The sequence below is a fragment of the Cyrtonyx montezumae genome, unplaced genomic scaffold (assembly GCF_038088225.1).
Source record: "Cyrtonyx montezumae isolate F1298 unplaced genomic scaffold, pur_monq_1.0 scaffold_2, whole genome shotgun sequence".
Classification (NCBI taxonomy): domain Eukaryota; kingdom Metazoa; phylum Chordata; class Aves; order Galliformes; family Odontophoridae; genus Cyrtonyx; species Cyrtonyx montezumae.
The window spans coordinates 33,421,477-33,440,803 of NW_027071936.1; the positions used below are offsets into that span (position 1 = coordinate 33,421,477).

At 35.4% G+C, this 19,327-nt stretch overlaps 1 protein-coding gene across 1 annotated transcript; it reads right to left on the minus strand.

Annotated features, from left to right (window-relative positions):
- Positions 1-282: 282 nt before the first annotated feature.
- On the minus strand, positions 283-17,497 carry MYOZ2 (myozenin 2). Its single transcript, XM_065736847.1, has 6 exons — positions 17,346-17,497; positions 16,689-16,792; positions 11,111-11,280; positions 9,463-9,592; positions 8,083-8,266; positions 283-697 (listed from the first exon to the last, which is right to left on the minus strand). Exons 2-6 carry the CDS (start codon positions 16,762-16,764, stop codon positions 466-468), a joined length of 792 nt encoding a protein of 263 aa, XP_065592919.1. The 5' UTR covers positions 16,765-16,792; positions 17,346-17,497; the 3' UTR covers positions 283-465.
- Positions 17,498-19,327: the final 1,830 nt, after the last annotated feature.

Below are 19,327 nucleotides of genomic sequence, written 5' to 3' on the forward strand. Positions count from 1 at the left end.
CCAAAGTAATGATGAAACTCTCAACTTTGGCTTGAGCAGGTTTGGAAAAGTGGTTGGTTTCTCCATGCTCATCTCAAGCAGGCAGTACTAGGAGTTTATGGAGTGCAGTGCCATGGTATTACTCAGTTCTACCAGAACCAGCACACCTATCAAATCAAATTTCTGCTTAGCAATTTTTCTTAATGCACCTGTTCTGAATTGATGAGATTTTATTAAAATTTTAGTTTCACTGAAGTAAAATAATGTATAAGCACAAACACAAAATATCTCAACCAATACTTGTCAAATTCCTTTATTTATGTTGTGTCAACAGATGAAAAATAGATTCCAGAAGAGATAACACATCAGACATTCTGTGCCAGCTGCCAATGAACGATTTTCTCAGTAGCCTTTAGTAACATTTGAACCAAAAATATATGAATGTGCAGCTTTCTGAATTTTGTACAGTATAGAATGCAGCTTCTTTCACAGGTCCTCTGTTTCTGGAACATCATTGGAATCTGAAGGCTGAATAAACACTACTGGAATATTCTCAGATGTCCATCCTTTAGGAGTCCTATTGAAGGATCTTCTGGTAGCAAGAGGGTTTGCAAGAATCATGAATCTTGGATCATTTAGCATCAATAGATTATAATCTGGTACCTTGAATTTAACCAGTTTCGATGCTCTCTCGAAACCACCAAAGGGAGTGGCAACTCTGTAGATTTTAGAGAAATAAAAGTGTTATTTAAAAATTGCCTGTTTTGTTTTTCTCCCAGAGTTTGAAAAGTATAGAAGTTATTTTAATGACAAAATATGCATTCTAAAGACTTTGAGAAAAGAATGCTAATTTTTTTTCTGGTAAATTATCCCTAAGATCTGATGTACTTTCCCGTAGGTAAAGCCTGCTTCAAAGTCATCAGCATAGAAGTGAGTGGAAAAAAATGTTGCAAGAAAATCTCTTCACTGGTGAGTCACAATTACTAAACTTTGTTGGTGACAAAACGGTCTGTCTGAAAAACAAAGTTCAACATATTCTCACTAGCAAGTAACTAGTTTAGGAAGTTCTCACCCCATTTTTACATATTTCCAGCTGCATGTCCACTTGTTCTTCCCACTACACTGTATTTTGGTACCATGTTATACCAGGATATATGTGGGATATGTGATGAATTTGGGTAACTTAGATAGTCTGCATTACAAAAATAATAATAATAATAATTAAAAAAAAAAAACACCGCAAAACAAACAAACAAAGAAAGGAACCAAACCCAATGCTTCAAAAGGAGGATTTTAAAACCCAAATTATTTCTGCAGTCTGCCTCTTTAATCATTATGGTGCAAGAATTGTAACAATTCAAGTGAGGAGGCAGAGAAGTGTAACATCAAGCAGAATGGAGCAGCCAAAGACAACAACCTTTGGAAAGGAGAGGAGTGGGTGAGGACTTCTTATCTCAGCTTTGTTGCTGAAGAAAATGTTTATGTAACTAAGCCTTGAAACAGCATCTGAAATTGGCCCCTAATCTGCAGCCAGTATTTTTTCATGTTGTTTGGATGTAAATGTTCCCTCTGATGTTAAGCCTGAGAAACTAAAAGATAAGAAATTCTAAGCAGGAACTGACTGTTACATACATTTGAAAATATTTTAAAACAGAATATTTTCAAATACTTCCTATGATTCTTTTATATTTGCCAGTTTCTAGGACGAAAAAAAAAAAAGGAAAAGCAGGGAGGAGAAGTGGAGAGGGAGAGGTGTTTCTCTTTTTCCAGAATTCTTTGTATAGGCAAACATGGCCAAGCAGACATGCATGTTTTTATCAGCCATATAATTTTGACTGGATATAGTCTGGCTAATGATTTTTAAGTTATGCACGAACACCTGTTTTCTGTAAAAATACATATGTAGTAGTATATGACAGGTTGTTAACTTTTTTTTTAACAGGGGAATTTTTCTAGCCCTTGTAGGTTTTGTGTATTTGTACCAGTATGTATTTCCAGGGGCTCCAGGTGATAGTATAAGCCCAGAGGAACAGAAACTAAAAGAGATAAATTGAAAATCTGACTAGAATTTTCAACAGGGTAGCAATGGATAAAAAAAAAATCTGGGGACAATTAAGTGCATGAAAATAAAGAGATTAATTCATTAAACAAACAAACAAACAAAAATATATATCTGTGACCTAAGAGAAATATCACTGCACAGATGATTCACTGAATTTTGATATAAGAGGGCTTTGGCAAAAGTGGTAGTGTTAAATCCTAAGGTCAGTCAGGCGAGATATAAAAAAATCAGGAAAGTTTTGGGCATGCATACTTAAGAAGGGAAGAAGGCTGCTTTGGATTAAAGTGTAAAACTCTTTCCCAAATGAAGATAAGATTTTGCAGCAGCAACCACTCCAGGCATTAAACTCTCCTGAGGTCAAAGGGAGTTCTTTTCATGGAGTGCCTGTGGTATCAATCTTTTCCTGTCTTCTAGGTCACAGTGCCAATTTGGACACTGCATGATACTGATTAAAAATAATTGCTTGATAATTGGCACACAGTGAATGTGGTGATCTACATCTCGCGGGATAATAAAGATTGTTTTAATTGCTGTTCTAATTAAGATACACATTCTCACGTTGTTATAATATTTAATTCTCATTAATATAGAAATAAAAGAAAAATCAATATGAATAGAACAGTAATAGCTGTATAAAATCCAAAACAATTCTACAGTGTAATACTTCCTATTTTTAGTATTTTGTTGTCTTAAGTACAGTATATTTCTATAGGTAACAGAAACAGGAGAGTGTTCTACAGTAATTCAAGTGACTTTTCTGTGGAAAAAAATTAGTTGCTATGTGAAGTCTGGCCTCAGAGGGCTGTGCTTTCTTGCATGTTTGGCAGAAGCACATGACAATCAGCATAAAGGATAGTACAGTAACTGGCTAATAGATGAAAATTTTCCTTTACAGCAGCGGTATTTTTCTTGTGAGCAATAACTTGTCGGACAACATGATGTTATAATGACCTGTGTTGTAAGCTCTGATTCATTGTATAGAAACCTAGAACTCGTATGTAAAAATTCCAGCAGTCATTGCTCATAGTTAGGGCAGAAATTTTGGTTCAGAGCCATAGGAAGTAACACCAGGAAGTTTAAGAGACTTTAATAACCACTTTGCATATTCCTGAAAAGTTGGTGCATGTCATCGGGCACAACCAGGTTTTCAGCTGTTTTGCGAAGGGTTCTTGTTTTGGTCTCAATCTTATTGTATATTGTACTGTCTCAAAATAGGAGGTTACTTGCAGTTGATTATTTGGGAAAGTTTGAGGTAATGTTTTTACTGTATTAGCAGCTTCAATTATATCATTTTGAAAAATGTGAATTTCACAAATAAAAATAGGACTATTATTCTGAGAACATTTTGCTTATTCTGTTAATTTTATGCAAAAAGGAGATGTAAGGGCAGACAACTTGATCCTACAAAGTACTTAGACCTCCATGGTTAAGTTACTGCAAGAGCTAATGCCAGTTTGGCAAAGGTGTTTAGGTGCTAAGGAGCTGGCTAAACATCCACTGATTTCTTACATTAGTTGGAGTTGGGCAGACAAAATTCCTTTGAGGATCTGGTTCTTGGCATTTTTACAATATTATTTAGAATCCATTAATCAATAAAAGCAGAGCTCAGTCCAGATGGACAGGATTCCTTTAGTGTTTTTGGAACAGTAGTCTTTGGGAATTAAGAAGGCTGAGCAATAATTTGTCTGGTAGGACAGAGAGAACCAGTCAGACTTGCTTGTCTTATGTGAGTGAGATGTAGTGCTTTGTGTGTCACACACAGCTTTGATATTTTATTCAGTTTCAGGAAGGTATATGCAATAAAGGTACTAAATTAACTGATATTATGAACTCATCAAATTATGTTAATTTCTTAGAAGGAACCTCTAAGAGAAATCAGATAGCATGGCTCTGTTCTGCAGCATTTCTATACGAGCACAGATTCCTTTTCATCCAGGGGGAGGAACGGCAGCCGTGTCTGAAGAGTCTTCTTACAGTGATTCTATGAACTCAGTTTCTTTGATTATACACTCTGTCTAGTGCTAGCTGCAATTCAGCCATTATTGGCTGCCTCACAGAAAGCCCTGCAACAGAAGGCAAATGTTGCTGTTGTTTGTTGCCACTGCCTCTTCCTTCATTGACCTGCCAGCATTATAAGATCCCTGCAGTGTAAAATGCCTGCTAGACTCGAACTAATACTATTGTGAATTCCTTAATTCTGATTCTGCTGCTGTTAAAATCAGTGATAAAAACAAAAATTGCACTGCTATATGGTCCAGAGCTGACACCTCATTGCTGGCAGTGAAAAACAAACAAACCAAAAAAACCTCAGTGCTCATGAGCACTGAGTATACCTTAAGCTGTGTTTGTGAGGGGCTGTTCCATCACATCGGATCTCCCTCACTGCTTAAGTCATGTAACTGGTTTGTCCTGGAACGTGGAAAGCTGAAAGAAACCTGAATATAGCTGGTGAAATCCAAGTGCCATTTTTACAGATACCACTGAGCAGACTTGGGCAGAATCTCAGGCCTGTTTCTTTGGGAACTCTATGCATCACACACACTATTAACCACACCCTGTCCTGACTAATGATGACTGTGCTACTGTTTTGCAGGAGAACAGACATAATGCTACTTTGCTGAATGATGAATCATGATAGAAAGCCTTCATTGATGCCCCCACTGATAACAAAAGGGTGTCATTATATCACACTTCAATCATTTGAAACACTATCATTTGCTTTCTATCTAAGACTGCAATTAAAGACATCAAGGATGCTATGACCTAGATTAGATAATTTAATAGTATATAGAAACAAGACTGCTGAAGTTTTCCTTCTGAAAACGTACAGATCTGCTTAACTACATTGGCAGCTACACCTGTCTTAACTGAAGCTCATCTGTGATTCTTTAATTAATACAATTTTGCCCAAAGTTCCACACTTGAAAGAAACCATAATGTACTACTACCGCAGCAAGGTTAGAGTACATTACAACACTTTCACTCAAAACCCATTGCTAGTACTGTTGAATTGCTGTGTCAAATGACAGTATGTCTGTGAACAAAACTGTTTTGCAAGATATGTCTCTTTAAGAAGGAACCTAACTGCTCATATATCGTTTTCCAGAGGTGATGAAGTTCTTTGCATTGAATCACAAATGCTATCCAGAAATATGAAATTAATTGGGTTAGAAAGAACATGATTCTTTGCCTAGATATCAGGCCACACAATTAATAGCAAAGAGATTTAGGTCCTTTTTGCTGCTCCTAAATCTGTTTCTTTAATTAAAGAAAGTAGTACTTTAAAAGATCTGGGAACTCAGTCTCAGACCAAAGTTTCTAAATTTCCATGTGAGCTACTTTATTGTTCAGCTAGAGAAAAAAGGCTGTTTATTCCCCCTGGACCAACTCTGGTTTATTTTCTGACAGAGGTCACATTTAGCCTTTTCTGTAATATTTTTGGTTAACTAGCTTGGCTGTTGCAGGTTGGATAGCTGCTTTGAATCCAATTATCAGGCACTCCACTCTCCTGTCTGTTTTTAGAAGCATAGACATTTAACTCATGGCTCTGAGATCCTCTCCAATAGGCTACTATTTTGAATTTCAATTTTCCAAATTCTTAATTTCTTTTGGAGCTTGTCTATCTTTCTCAAAAACATATATCAGAGTGTACTTTATGTATCAAACAGCTTTTCTGGGTTCCCCAATGATCTTTTACTTCTGCCCTGGACTATTGTTATTATTTTTCATTGAGTAGAGTAGTGTTTTTATTTAACTATCATGGATTATATCACTATGTCTTGCATTTTTAGTCTATTACTTTCAAAATCTGGATCTGTATGTATGTGGCAAATTTTAGGTTTTTTATGGCTGTTGCAAGGGTGAGTATCTACCGCGTCCTTACATGAATGCACACACGTTCAAGAAATTTGGACTGTGATGAGCCACAGTTTTGCCATCATACACAGAGAAGATTCACATAGGAAGTAATCTGAGCAGTTAGTGTTACATAGAGGACAACTAACATTATGGGACTGTAAAGCAGCTAGGAATTCACAAATAAGCCATCACATACTGTCTCAACGCATTGAGACATCCCTATTCATACACTCTATGCCTTGTCTGATCCTGTCTTTCAACAGTGATGACTTCTGTGCAGGACTTTAAATCCCTCTTGTGTGAGGGAGCACTGATTCTTTCCCTATTTCTATGTATGTGTATCTTTGGCTATTTTTTTTTTCCTTTCAGTTTCAATGACCATAGTACATAAACTATGCAGCTACTGTTCCAATGTTGGCCCCTGTGGTATATCCTCAGTGATTTGTATTTGTTACTTTGTTTACTGACAGGAGTCTTCCACACACTTGCTATACACATTATATTGTACTAGGATACAAAAACTAGTGTGGTGCCTGCAGTGCCAATTCTGATGTATTGCAGTTTTTGCTCCATACACTCATAGTTGAGGCCTTTCTATGGTAGGAATCCAACTGGTATTTGGGGTTTTTGTAGCTGAATAGTCACTGTGAACTCTTTTAGTAGGTTGACTGTTGTTTTGAAGAAGGAGTTTAGGTTTGGCTGAGCTGTAGTAAAAAACTGTCCACAACTTTGATAAATAATGATAATGTGGATGGAATGAATGATAGCAAAAACTTGAGTTTTAAAACTTTCAAAATATTTCCAAACCATTATCATCAATGTGTAAAGAAGTTCTATCAAAAAGCCTCAGTGTATATGCTACTGTATAAGAAACTTTATTTCTCAGACCTCCTTCTATTACTAATGTATTCTGAAGTCTGCTTGTAATATATATGCTAATTTGATACCAAATGTTTTCAAAGATACAAAAAAAAAAAAAAAAAAAAGTTAAATGTAATAAAATGTGCAAGCTGCTAGCTGAGTTGTCTGTGGCACTGCTAGGGGGCTAAAGCTCATTGTACTACCATTGCCTAAAAAACAACCTGGTAAAATGTGAGCTGTAAAATAAATAAATAAATAAAACTAAAGTATTAAAAAGTAAAAATGAATGTGGTTTGCCTTATGAAGTTTACAAGACAAGTGTTACTGAGAGTTTCCCTGATGGGTCTTACAAGGTCATTGTACCGTACCTGCCAAAGTCAACAGAAACACTGGAAAAAGTTTGAAATGTTTACTATTTGTTTATTTTACTTGTTGTTTCTTTTTTCTCTTTCTCTATTTATTTCTTTCTTTTATTCAATACTTTCAACAATTAATCTTCCATTATTTGTTCTAGAATTAATGTTGGGCACACACTACAGAGAGAAATTAGTTACCTTCTTAAAGCTCTTTTTTGCTACTCCTTAATGTGTGTAAATTTTGGGCGATATAGGTTCATAGGTTCATAGGTACATTAGGTTGGAAAGGACCTACAAGATCATCTAGTCCAACCATCCTCCTATCACCATCCCTACCCACTGAACTACTAAATCAAATCCCTTAGCACCTCATCTAAACACTTCTTGAACAGCGCTAGGGATGGTGCCTCAACCACCTCCCTAGGCAGGCCATTCCAGTGCCTGACCACTCTTTCGGAGAAAAAATGTTTCCTCAAATCTAACCTAAATCCTCCCCGGCGCAACTTGTGGCTATTCCCTCTCGTCCTGTCATTATTTATCAGGGAGAAGAGGCCCACCCCCTCCTCACCACAGCCTCCCTTCAGGAAGTGGTAGAGTGCAATAAGGTCTCCTCTGAGCCTCCTCTTCTCCAGACTAAACAATCCCAGCTCCCTCAGCCTCTCCTCATAAGACTTGTGCTCCAGACCCCTCACCAGTTTTGTTGCCCTTCTCTGAACACGCTCCAGGGCCTCAATGTCCTTCTTGTAGTGAGGGGCCCAAAACTGAACACAGTACTCGAGGTGCGGCCATACCAGAGCTGAGTACAGGGGGATGATCAACTCCCTGCTCCTGCTGGCTACGCTATTTCTAATACAGTTAATATAGTTGTAAGCACAGGTGGTGTGTCCTTTTACAGCTGATGGAAACATTTTCTTTCATAGTAATTCTTTTTCCCCACTGTAAAATTCAGCATCAACTCAGAATTACCTGTTAAAACTCCTGTAGTCAGGTAGTTCTGGCTTTGCTTCGGGTTTGAAAAGTTTAGGATATAAAGCCTCCAACAGCTCTGGATCATCCCTAATGGCTTCTATCCAAGGAGACTGATAATACTTTGGCACAGAAGTAGTGTTGAACTTTTCAGGTGGAATTTCTTTTAGTGGTCCAGAATATCCTGCAACAAGATCAAGGCAAAACCAGTATAACAATATATTGTCTTTTTGATTTCTTATGATCATCCTATGTAAATAGGAAGTAATATTTCATCAGTTCATGGTTAAGTAAAATGAACAACTGAAACAAATGGGTTGACCAAAGCCATGCAAAAGCATTAAGTTCACAGTGTGTATTTATTTAAAAAACAAAAGAAATCTATTTTCCCTTTTATCCTTATTCAGCATCTAGCTCTATAAAGCAATGTTATTTTTTCTTAGAAACTTAAAAAAAAATAAAAAACCTACCCTGTACTTTAATAACTACTTATTTCATCAGAACTAAAGCAAATATTTTTTCCATTTCTGAAATGTGAAGATTTCTACCATCTCTTAGCAATGGAAATTACCTCTATTTGAGTTGTATTTGTCCCACGTACACTCAGAGTCTTAGCATTCTCTAACAGAGTAGCATTGACCTAGTTTACATAGACTGGAAAAGGTCTGCACAAAACATGCATTGAGTAATTCTGAACAAAGAATGAATTTGTAAAAACAAAAAAACAACAACAACAAAAAAACAACCAACAATGTGCTCATGGATAATTCATAAACAGGAAGAAAGAATGCATCACTGGATAAATTAATCACGACAAGTTAGCCTTCTCTCTAGTCTTTAAAGAATACAAAATAAGGCCTTCTATCAGCTCACTGTTTTTAATAAAGAAAACAGTACCCTCACAGTTAAGGACTTAAGTAAAGCAGAACTGTGTGTATAGCTGGGGCAAATTCTTCTTTAAGTTACTTCTCTATAGAAGAATCCAGCAAAACTTGCAGTGACTTTATATTTACATTTGTGGGTAATGAAACTACAGTTGATAACTTTCAGACTGTTGAGCGTTGTATTGCAGTTTAGAAACTAGGGTGATGTAAATTCAGTGTATTAGCTTGGTTTAACATCTGAGGAGCTATCTCAATATTTATGGAATAAAGGAAAAGTAGCACAAAAGGCATATAAAATCTTTACAAATGAACAGAAGCAACTAACTGTAATACTTCAATATTCCATGGGAAATTCTGATGAGTTAACTAAATTTATGGATTTCTAACAGCTACTCCATTAATAAATTATTATTAATGATGTTGTTTTATAATGAGCTCAATCACCTGCTGGTAATGAGTACTAAATATAATTCATATCTATAAGTTAATGTTCTACCTGGGGCAATGTTGTCAGGATGCGGTGGGCTCCGGGGATCAGGTGTATTTGGAGGTGTCATTGGAGCGTGCTGGGGAATTCCTTCAACACTGAGGCCATCCATTTTAACACTGTGTATGGGCTCTCCACGCTGCATTCAGGTAGAAATAAATATCATTGATAGCACAGGCAAAAAAAAAAAAAAAAAAAGAAAGAAAGAAGAGTTCATCTGTGATTCTCTTCTGAGGGATGGAGAATTACTCTATTTATAGCCCAGGTCTGAAGCCCAGGACATATCCAAAGGCATACTGTCCTGCTTTTAGGACATTTTTGCTAGGTAACATTCCTCTGGGCTTTCTAGTTGTTATCCAGAAGATTAAAGAGTTTTACAGCTCTCTTACAATGGATATGTAACCAAAGGTGAATAATCTGTCAGTGTTAAGAATGGCATTACTGCACAATTTTAATTGTATGTATTTCAAGTGTAAGAAATCTTTATACAAAGAACTGAGGGTTTGAGAGGCTAGATCAACAAGAGGCCTAATTACCAACTAACTGACTTGTCTGAACTTTTCCTAAGTTTAGGATCTATTTAATTATTGATGTACAGTTTAAGAAGAGAATTCATCCCTTGTCACTCATACTGATCACTGCAATATCTGCCTGTGCCTGTGGGCTGTGTGGTTCACAACAGACTGTAAATCCTGTTACTTTGTCAGGGGGCAGATGGATCACTAGATTCTAGGAGTTGAGATGTGCAAGACAAGGCCCTTGCTACTTGAACATTCAAGAAATCCGTTAGGTTTCAGCTATTTCATTTTTAAAGCACTGATTCTTCAAAGCTTCTTTTCCTATCTCATGTGAAAATCCATTACATTCATTGAACTGATTTTGTTTGGGATTTTCTTTTCCTGTATTTATAATAGAAGTAGCAACTTCAGTGTAGGCCAATTTCTGAAGATTAATGATATGGTGTTATTTTCCATTCTCCTGTTGGTTCATCAGTTCTAAGGAAACATCTAAGGACTTAATCATTGTTGCATAAATATAGAATTGGAGTCTCATAAGAAGTCAGTATCTTATTTTAGCTATGACGCATAAGCTAAAAGTAATTTAAATATAGACAGTTTTAGAGTAAGAGTTTCTTAAAGTAGAAAAGCAAATACAATACTTATTTTAACTTGAAACAAACAAACAAAAAAAAAAGATCAAGGCTGTATGTTTTGGAGCCATCCTAAGGTATGTTAGAAAGATTAATTTTGGCAGCCAGAATCAGTCGATGAAGACAACAATGTCTAAATAGACATTTAAGGGAGAGGAACAGAAACCAGAAGAATGGTTTCTTCCCATGTCAGAATGTCATACTAACTGTACATCATGCATGGCCTGTGTGCTTTTGTCAAGTATTTTGTCAAGGCCACAGATGTGACAAACATCAGATGCATTTAATCAGTGCCATGAGGATACCTAGGGTACTGCTAATGCTTTAACCCATTTCCTGAGGGACTGGTTCAGAAAATAATTATCTTTCAGTGACATGCTTCATCCTTTGTCTCCTTGTTCTTCCTAAAGCTACAAATAAATCATGGACAATTTTTATCATGAGCGTGAAAGGAACCCCAGGCTAATTTCACTGTGATTTTTTAGCAAGTTATTACAAAATACTCACATTTCTTGGCTTGTTTGCAACATAATGATAATTTTCATATGTGTATTTGTCAGATCTCCGCTGACGTCTCTTGAAGAGTCTTGCACCTCTGTTGCTGAGTGTTGATAGTTCCTCTACCATGATATCTCTTGGAGTGCTGACCTTTTTTCCAAGGTTTAAGCTGGGTGAGACTGCAATACAGTGAATAAATACATACCTATGTTTTTCTTAAATACCTGATGTCGCATACCCTACATCTGAAAACCAGTAACACATCAGTGCATAAATATCTAATACATGGAGGCAGCTTTGTATGGTGTTAGTGAAATGATTCATTCTTCCAACATTTTGGAATAGAGTATAGAACACTACAACCCTGATTTTCAAAGATGCCAAGTACCCCAAGCTCCACGTTTATTTCAGTTGAATGACATTTAGCTGTTCTGAAAATAGGATCAATATTGTCCTGCACAGAGACTAGTAAAAACTGGCTTCTGCTGAAACTAGTAACAAAATTCCATCCGACCTCCGCATTCCCAAATCAGACCTTTAGTTAGCTTTATGTTCTGCCCTGAATATATGAGCAGGTAGCTCCTTTTGAACACATCTACCTGTTTCTTATAGACTGTATACATTTTATTTTTAATTATTCATTAATATTCTGCTTTTTTTTAAAAAAACAGGCCATTTTGTACCTTAAGAGAAGTTTGTATTAAAAAGTCTATATTAGGTAGACATAACATTATAGATATATAACATTTTTTATTATATTTAAAGAAAGATTCAAAATAAAGCTCAAGATATTAAAAATGAGAGTCAGAAGAAAGTTTACATGCTTATAAAAATGTAAGTTTAAAATATTTGTTTTTTATTCTCTCTAAGAGAAAAGTTACAAGCAAGTCTCAAAACTTGACACTATCGGAAACTGAACTTTAAATGTGATGCTAGTTTATTCACTGTTCAGGAAAACAATTCTTGTCTTTTTGTTTACTGGGCTCCGAGGGGATTTGAAAACGAAGATGCATAAGCAGAGGAAAGTGAAGATCAATTTAGACTATAAATGGACAACATGGAACATCCAAAATTTTACTGATCATCTCTATGTTGATGTTCTGGAAATGGGGATGTTTGTGTCAAGGGGCAAGCTGATGCTGAGTAGTCACTCTCTTACTAGGTGTCCTCAATCTGTAGTTAATGCTTGGAACATACAATACAGTAACTTCAAGACTGTACAAACTATTTTGTATTAGTTTATTTTAGCTTAGAACTTAGAGGAATTGAACAAATATAACAATAACTGGATAATATAGTAAAACCAATTTTTAACAAAATAATTTCCTATTTCCAAATTTATTAATAATTATCATTTTTTAATTAAAATTGTTCTCAGTTATTCATTAACTTCAAGGAAAAAAATGAAGGTGGAATGTATTTTGAGCATTACATTAAAGAGATGCATTATGTTTCTTCAGTCTACTTATTCAAAGTCACAGTTAGTTATTTCTTTAATAATAAGACCTATTGTTTACATTCTCTTATAACCTACAGGGTATAAAATTTTGAATTTCATTATGTATTTTAATGCATTAAAATGAAACCTAATTAGATTCAAGGAAGAGTATCTTGCTTCCAGGTTAATCAAACAGGAAGCCCAATCTAAAATTAGCAGTAGAAATTAATTATCTTCATAGGTACCTAATGTCAAAGTTAATACTGCATATACAGGGAAGGGACAAAAAAAAAGGGGGAGATTTTTATTTTCTGTATTTCATTTTGAGTACATGGCACATGGCTTATATCTCCTAGTAACTTTATGATGGAAAACCAATGTGTAGTGCTGATATTTAGGGAAATATATTTGAGATAGATACATTAAACACTTAGCCTAAGCTGTATTGGATGAGTTTTCCATGAAGTAAATCAAAGTTTATAGGCCATGGAATATATTGCTGCTGCTTCACTTTTGTTCATATTGATTTCAATTGACTGTCTGCAGTAGATTTAACTGGAGAAAGATTAAGCTAAACGTACCATGCACGCTAGTCTGCTTTAAGATGCAGAAAGAATCCTAACACACTCTTGTTATTTAAGTATTAGCTGCAAAACAGACAGTTCTTAACACAGAAGAAAATGACTCAGCTTGTCCAATGCAGATACATTAGTGACAGATAATAGTGGGGACTTGTCTCTGTGGTTGAGATAAGTGCACTAGTTACTGGCCTGTAGCCTAAAATTTTGACCCACAAGTCATATTGTGATATTCTTGCTTTTCAAGATTAATACAAGGCTATGGGCTGTTGAATGATTTTATGGTAAAAAAAAGATGAGAAGTTTACTCTACAGATCAGCAACATTTTCAAATGGAAAAGGTTATTCTTCATTGTCCACAGAATAGATAGTGTATAAATCCTGAGCCAAGATCTCTGTCCAAACCACTCTGCACTTGTCTGGGGCCTGCTGGATGTTAATTATTTTGGGCCTTGCTGTTTCTTTATGTATGTACTGTTCTTGCTAATGTTTGCTGTAAGCTCCAAGGTACTTCATAGCCCAAAGTTGTGTACTATTGTGTATCTAGGCAGCGACCCAGAAACATAGTTGTGAAGTTCAGTTGAATCCCTCCCCTGCCAACTAAAATCTAATCTGCTGTCTAGTTCATGACGTGTCTAGGGATTGTTTCAGTGTCAGTGCAGGAAAGGTGATGAAAAATGGGAAAAGGAGAACATTTAGAGCATGATAGAAAGAGAACATCCCCAAGTGCACCAACATAAAAAGCCTCATAAATGGATTGGAAGTTTATTTTGTAGTTTAATCTTAATCTGGTTTCAATTCTTTATTTGTTTCTGCCAAGTCGGCTCTATTCTGCCCTTAAAATCTTACCAAACTTTAAGTATGATTTATATATTTGTTCCTGCATCCCCCCTCAATCTCCTTTTATCTTCTTTACAATCTTCTTAAGACCTTTGTTTGAATTATAAATTTGAATAATGAATATTATGTTTGTCATGGTATTAGAAATAAGAATTTGTAACTCTATCATAAGTTTTAGTTGTTCAGCTACTGTAGAATGTGCTTAAGAAACAGGATAAAATTAGACATGAGGTTTGAGTTTAATTGAATGCCAATCTGAGGAACTTTGAAGACTTCCTTAAACATACATATCTACATACTCATATGGCTCTACCAACTATGTTTATCATGTTTATGATAAGTCCAGTTCTGTCACATAAAGAAAAAGTGTTTGAAAGGTCACGATGTTCCCAATGCTGCTGTAGTCCTATGGGCTCTCTTATGAGACTGTAAGAGGGTGACTTTTACTGCAGCATTTTGTGACACACACAACTTCACTAGAACACAAAGCCATTTTCTATAGCCCAACAGGAAGACGTGGACTTTCAGTCATTGCCAAGCCAGTCCAGATCTGAGACACTCATAAAAACTTAAATTACTTTTTATCTTTTCCACAACTGTTTCTGCTGTGAATATCTTTTACAATGAGTTTGAGGTTCAGTGTTTATGCAAAATAAAATGGAGCTAAAATAAAAATGCAGTAGGCATACTTCTGGGTGTCATTCCAAGCCAAAAGGACTTACACTACAGAACTTCCTGTTACTATTTACTTCTGTTAATGCTGTAGTGTTTCTAAGGTCTGTGAAACAGCAGTTTCTTGCAGGATGAAGTTTACTTTTTAGAAAATTTCCAGGTGCAGGACCTTCATTACAGATAGTCATGCACAGCATAGAAAGACAGCATTTTATCTTCCAGATTTCAGGCTAAAGTTGTTTAATTAAAATAGTGGGGAAATAAATTGTCAGAATTAAAAGAGAATAATTGGTTTTTTTTTTAAATTGGATTTACCGCTGAGTTTTTGAAGAATGGTTTAAATTTGGTCCTAGAGAAGTAGCATACAGTTTACCTAATTATGGCTTTGATTATCCTTCTGTTTCTAACTTATTTTCATTTAACCTGTACAGTTAAAAATTTTAGAATCTCATCTCACACATTTAATGAAATCTAATATCCCAGACATTCAAAGAAGATGCAGAAGTAGAATACAAAGTTAAGGTGTTTGTATTGTCTTCAGTTGTCTTGTATCATGTGTCATATAAAATAAGTTGTAAGATCTGTTTATATCTACACGTATGAGTCTAACTTGACAGCAAATCTGATAGTGTGTAAGTAATAAAAGGCCAGATTATGTAAGGTAAACGCAAACATCAGCACAGGTTATCCAACAACTCCAATGACTAACAGAACTGTATAGTATGTTTATTAGTATTGCAATGAACAGTAGCAACATTTAGCATTTGAAATTCATGATTCTAAACAGACAGCTTTTCTGCCTTGAAAAGCTTACTGGATATTTCAGGCTCGTATGGTACTTTCAGTACAAAAAATCTGAGTTGTAATGAAATCTGTAAGGGTAGTCTGGGTTTTAGACCTAAATACATGTTCATTCGGGAATAAAAGGAGGGAAGAGGAATGGAAATTACTGAAGAAAGTATGTAATTACCAGCATTAGGACCAGGCACTGCATTATATTGCTTCCTTTTTCTAAATTCTTTGCATTTCTGGTCATGCTCTTCCTGCAGTCAGATTGGCCAGCGAGTGAGTACGGAAAACCTTCCAAAATTGTTTGCAGCAAAAGACCACAAGAAAAATGTTTCAGTACTGAAATTTAATGTCCAGAGTTTTATCCTATGTAAGCAATATGATTTTTATAAATTCTTAATATTAGCAGAGCCCTCTGTATTTGCAGTGCCTCATGTGGAGTGTTATCACTTAAAAAAAAAAAAAAAAATTGATACTTTATATAGATGGTAAAAAACATTAATGGGAAGGATTGGAAGGATCTCCAAAAGCACCTAGCACATACCTAATAAAAACTGAGAAGACCAGTATTTCCAGGTGAGTTAATTGCTTCTGAAGGTGTCACACTACACTAGAAGCATAATTTCAATAATCTCTTTTTGAAAATCAGGCTACCTTCTCATGTCTACATTTTCATCAGTGCAGCAACAGAAGAGTAAAATTTCTGCATATAGGATTAATTGGTGGCTATGCATTGGGAGAAAATTGCCACATTGACAGCAAATTTTGTTAGTTACAAAGATTAATTATCAGGAACTGTAAACAATTATCAGCTTTAAACAATTGTTTCAAAATGTTTTTATCATCTCTATTAAAAAAAAAAAGCTAAGTGAAAAAGAGAGAGCAGGTAAGAGCAGAACAGAAAAGAAAAAAGAAAAAAAGAGGATATGGGCAGATCAATGTGTTCCTCAGATGATAGCCATTTAAAATGGAATGAAGTCATGTTATTAACCACAAATAATGTTCTGAAAGGCTATCCTAGCAGAATGTACATCAGCTGTTAGATTACTTCATTCCTTCACAACAGTTGTTCATCTGAAAATAGCTTTCAAATGAAAAGAGGCAACTACAAAAGGATTAGTTACCATAGGCAGCATGATACTCCCCCAAGATTATTTATGGCAAAACACTCCGAGACAAAGCCGTAAGAGAGTTAAACTCAATGATTAAAAATGTTTTAGGGAGGGCTAGAGGACAGTGCGTATAGAGTAAGTTGGATTCAGCGCTATACCATTTCTCTGTATTTCATCCATAATGGCTGATGCTTGTTGTTTCCTCTCTTTGACCATGGCAGAATGTGATAACATTGTGATTTTCTGATATGATTTTTCCTTGCTGAAAAAAAAACACACATTTTTACATTGTTGAGCCAGCTTGTGCTATTAAGCCAACTTTAATTTTTGATGGAGTGTTTAGAATGGCTAAATAGTGAATTTTGTTTATTTCTGCTCTGGAAATAGTGTTTTTAACTGGGCAAAATGCACCGTCAGTTTCTGCTTGCAGTTGGATACTAAAATATATTTACATGGATAGAAAGTGCTAAAGAATGAACTTTGAATTGGATACATACATTTTGCAGCAAAATCAGTGTCAGAGATTTAGGCCTTTGCATATCTACACATTACATTAAAAGATTATTTCATAACTAATATTTTAACTGTATCTTGTATTATGTTTTCAAAAATGTTATACTAATATTTCTTAATCTAATAAAGAATTTGAGGAACTAAATAAGATGCTCTGCCATCTTTAAAGAAAGTTCTTTTCTGACTAGGTTAGAAAATAAACATCTTTTCAATTGCAGAGCCAAGAGGTTACATAAATGTCTTTTATCTGATACTTTGCATGACAGACAATAACAAAATATTTCAGGAAACAATACACTTACCGTACTGTTTCGTTGTGCAGAAAAAGTGATCTCAACTCTTTAGTTGAAGCTTCAGGAGTTAGTTATGAATGGGGGTGACCTGCCTGGTCCAGGATGGTTTCTACCCTTGTGCTTGGATCTGCATGGTACCTAGTACAGAGACAAACTGGGGGCTGATCCTCTTCAAAGGGATTGGCATCCAGCTGACATCAACTAGTTATATATAGAATCAAACACTCCAGCCACTCATATCTTCCTGGCAAAAGAAGAGAACAGGAAAGATTCAGCTGCACCCACAACAAAGAGAGTTAATATCCCTTTAAGAGCTTATTGGAAAATTTAGAGGAATGGACTCCTCATACTCATACAGATCATCTCCTCATCACCTCTGAGAATAATAATCTATATCTTATAACCAGGAAAGAGACATTTAAAAATAAGGTATTAAATATTTGGATGTACAAGACTATATCAGATGAGAATGGCATGGGCTAATCCTTAGTGAAAGATGAAACCATGCTTTAATGGTGGTTGATGGCTAAAGTCAGTAGCAGATGGCTGATACACAAAAGTCTGTTCTGAAAAAGAAATTAGATTTTTTTTTCCATATTATAAGTGGTAGAGAATAATTTTCAGTATTATAAATGTCTGGGAGTAATTTCTCAACAAACATATCCCCCTCTAACTATTATTCAAAATCTTATCATTTTCATTGTGCATTAGGAAATCTGAAAGGTAGTCAGATTCAGTATTCTGTATACTGCTGTGTCATCCTGTCAAAGAAATGTGTGATATGTGTGGAGCACAAATCTTACATAAAAGCATAAAACTTTGAGCAGAGAGAAATTGTGGCAGAAAGATAGTTTCCCCCCCCCAAACCATTTTTCTCAATGAAGATAATTGAACTGTGGGCAAGAAGCAGGCTGAGACAGATACAATGTATGTGGCTGATAAAATGTCCTACAAGACTTTCTACCAAAAATTACTTTTTCTTTAAGCTTTCTACTCCTAGGTTTAGCTTCTGAGATCCTAGAGATCTCTGCTCCAAAAAGAAGGGTATTTTAGTTCTCACTATCAGAATCCAACTGCTATTATTAAATGTTCATTATTCTTTTCAAGGTTTTTGTGTTTAGATCAGCAACTTAAACTGTACTAGCAAGCATGATCAAAGTCTTGGTTAACTCTTATCTATTTAACTGAAGAGATTGCTCTGCATCTGTGTGAGGCTTTCAGTGATTTCTCTTGTCAAGTGAAGACTTGTGTAGACTTTTAGATACATAAATAGATAGATGAAAATGAAAATAAGTCCTTCTACACTCTCCCATAGAATGAGTGAATTTAAAAAGCATATGGTGAACACTTCAGTTCCTGTTATGTATTTAAGAACAGAAGATAACTTTTAGAATATGAGCTGGAAGGATAATGAAACTAAAGTGAAGAAAAATTGTGAAGCATGAGATGTCATCCTGTTTTAATTCAATCATTGTGCTGCTTTTTTTTTTTGCCTGAAAACTTGTCTGGCAAAAGCCATGAGCAACTTGACCTCATAGTCTCTGCTTTGAACAGGGGATTAAAACCCCCAGAGTATATTGAACCCCCTAACGTAAGTTAGCTACTCTATAGTTCATAAAATGTTTTCCTAAGACTGTCAAGAACTTCACATTCCATACTCACAAGAAATGTCATTCTTCTTTTAATTTCAGTTTTTCTGTATCTTAAGTTGAAAGCATTGTAAGGGAAACAGGTTTAAACCTCTTTTATGTCCCTCAAATATGACTGAAACATCAGTTTCTAAGTACTAGCAAGATAATAAGCTGCTGGTAAACTTCCAGTAGAAATTTATAAAACCAATCCACATTTTTTATTTCACAGTAGTTGACAGCCTGAGATGAAAGGGCTAAGCAATAGGCATAAATATTTTGACTTTCATTAGGTTTTTGATAGCATGCCACACTTAAAAGAGCAAGCATTTCTTAAACTCCTATGCAACTGATTGGAAACTC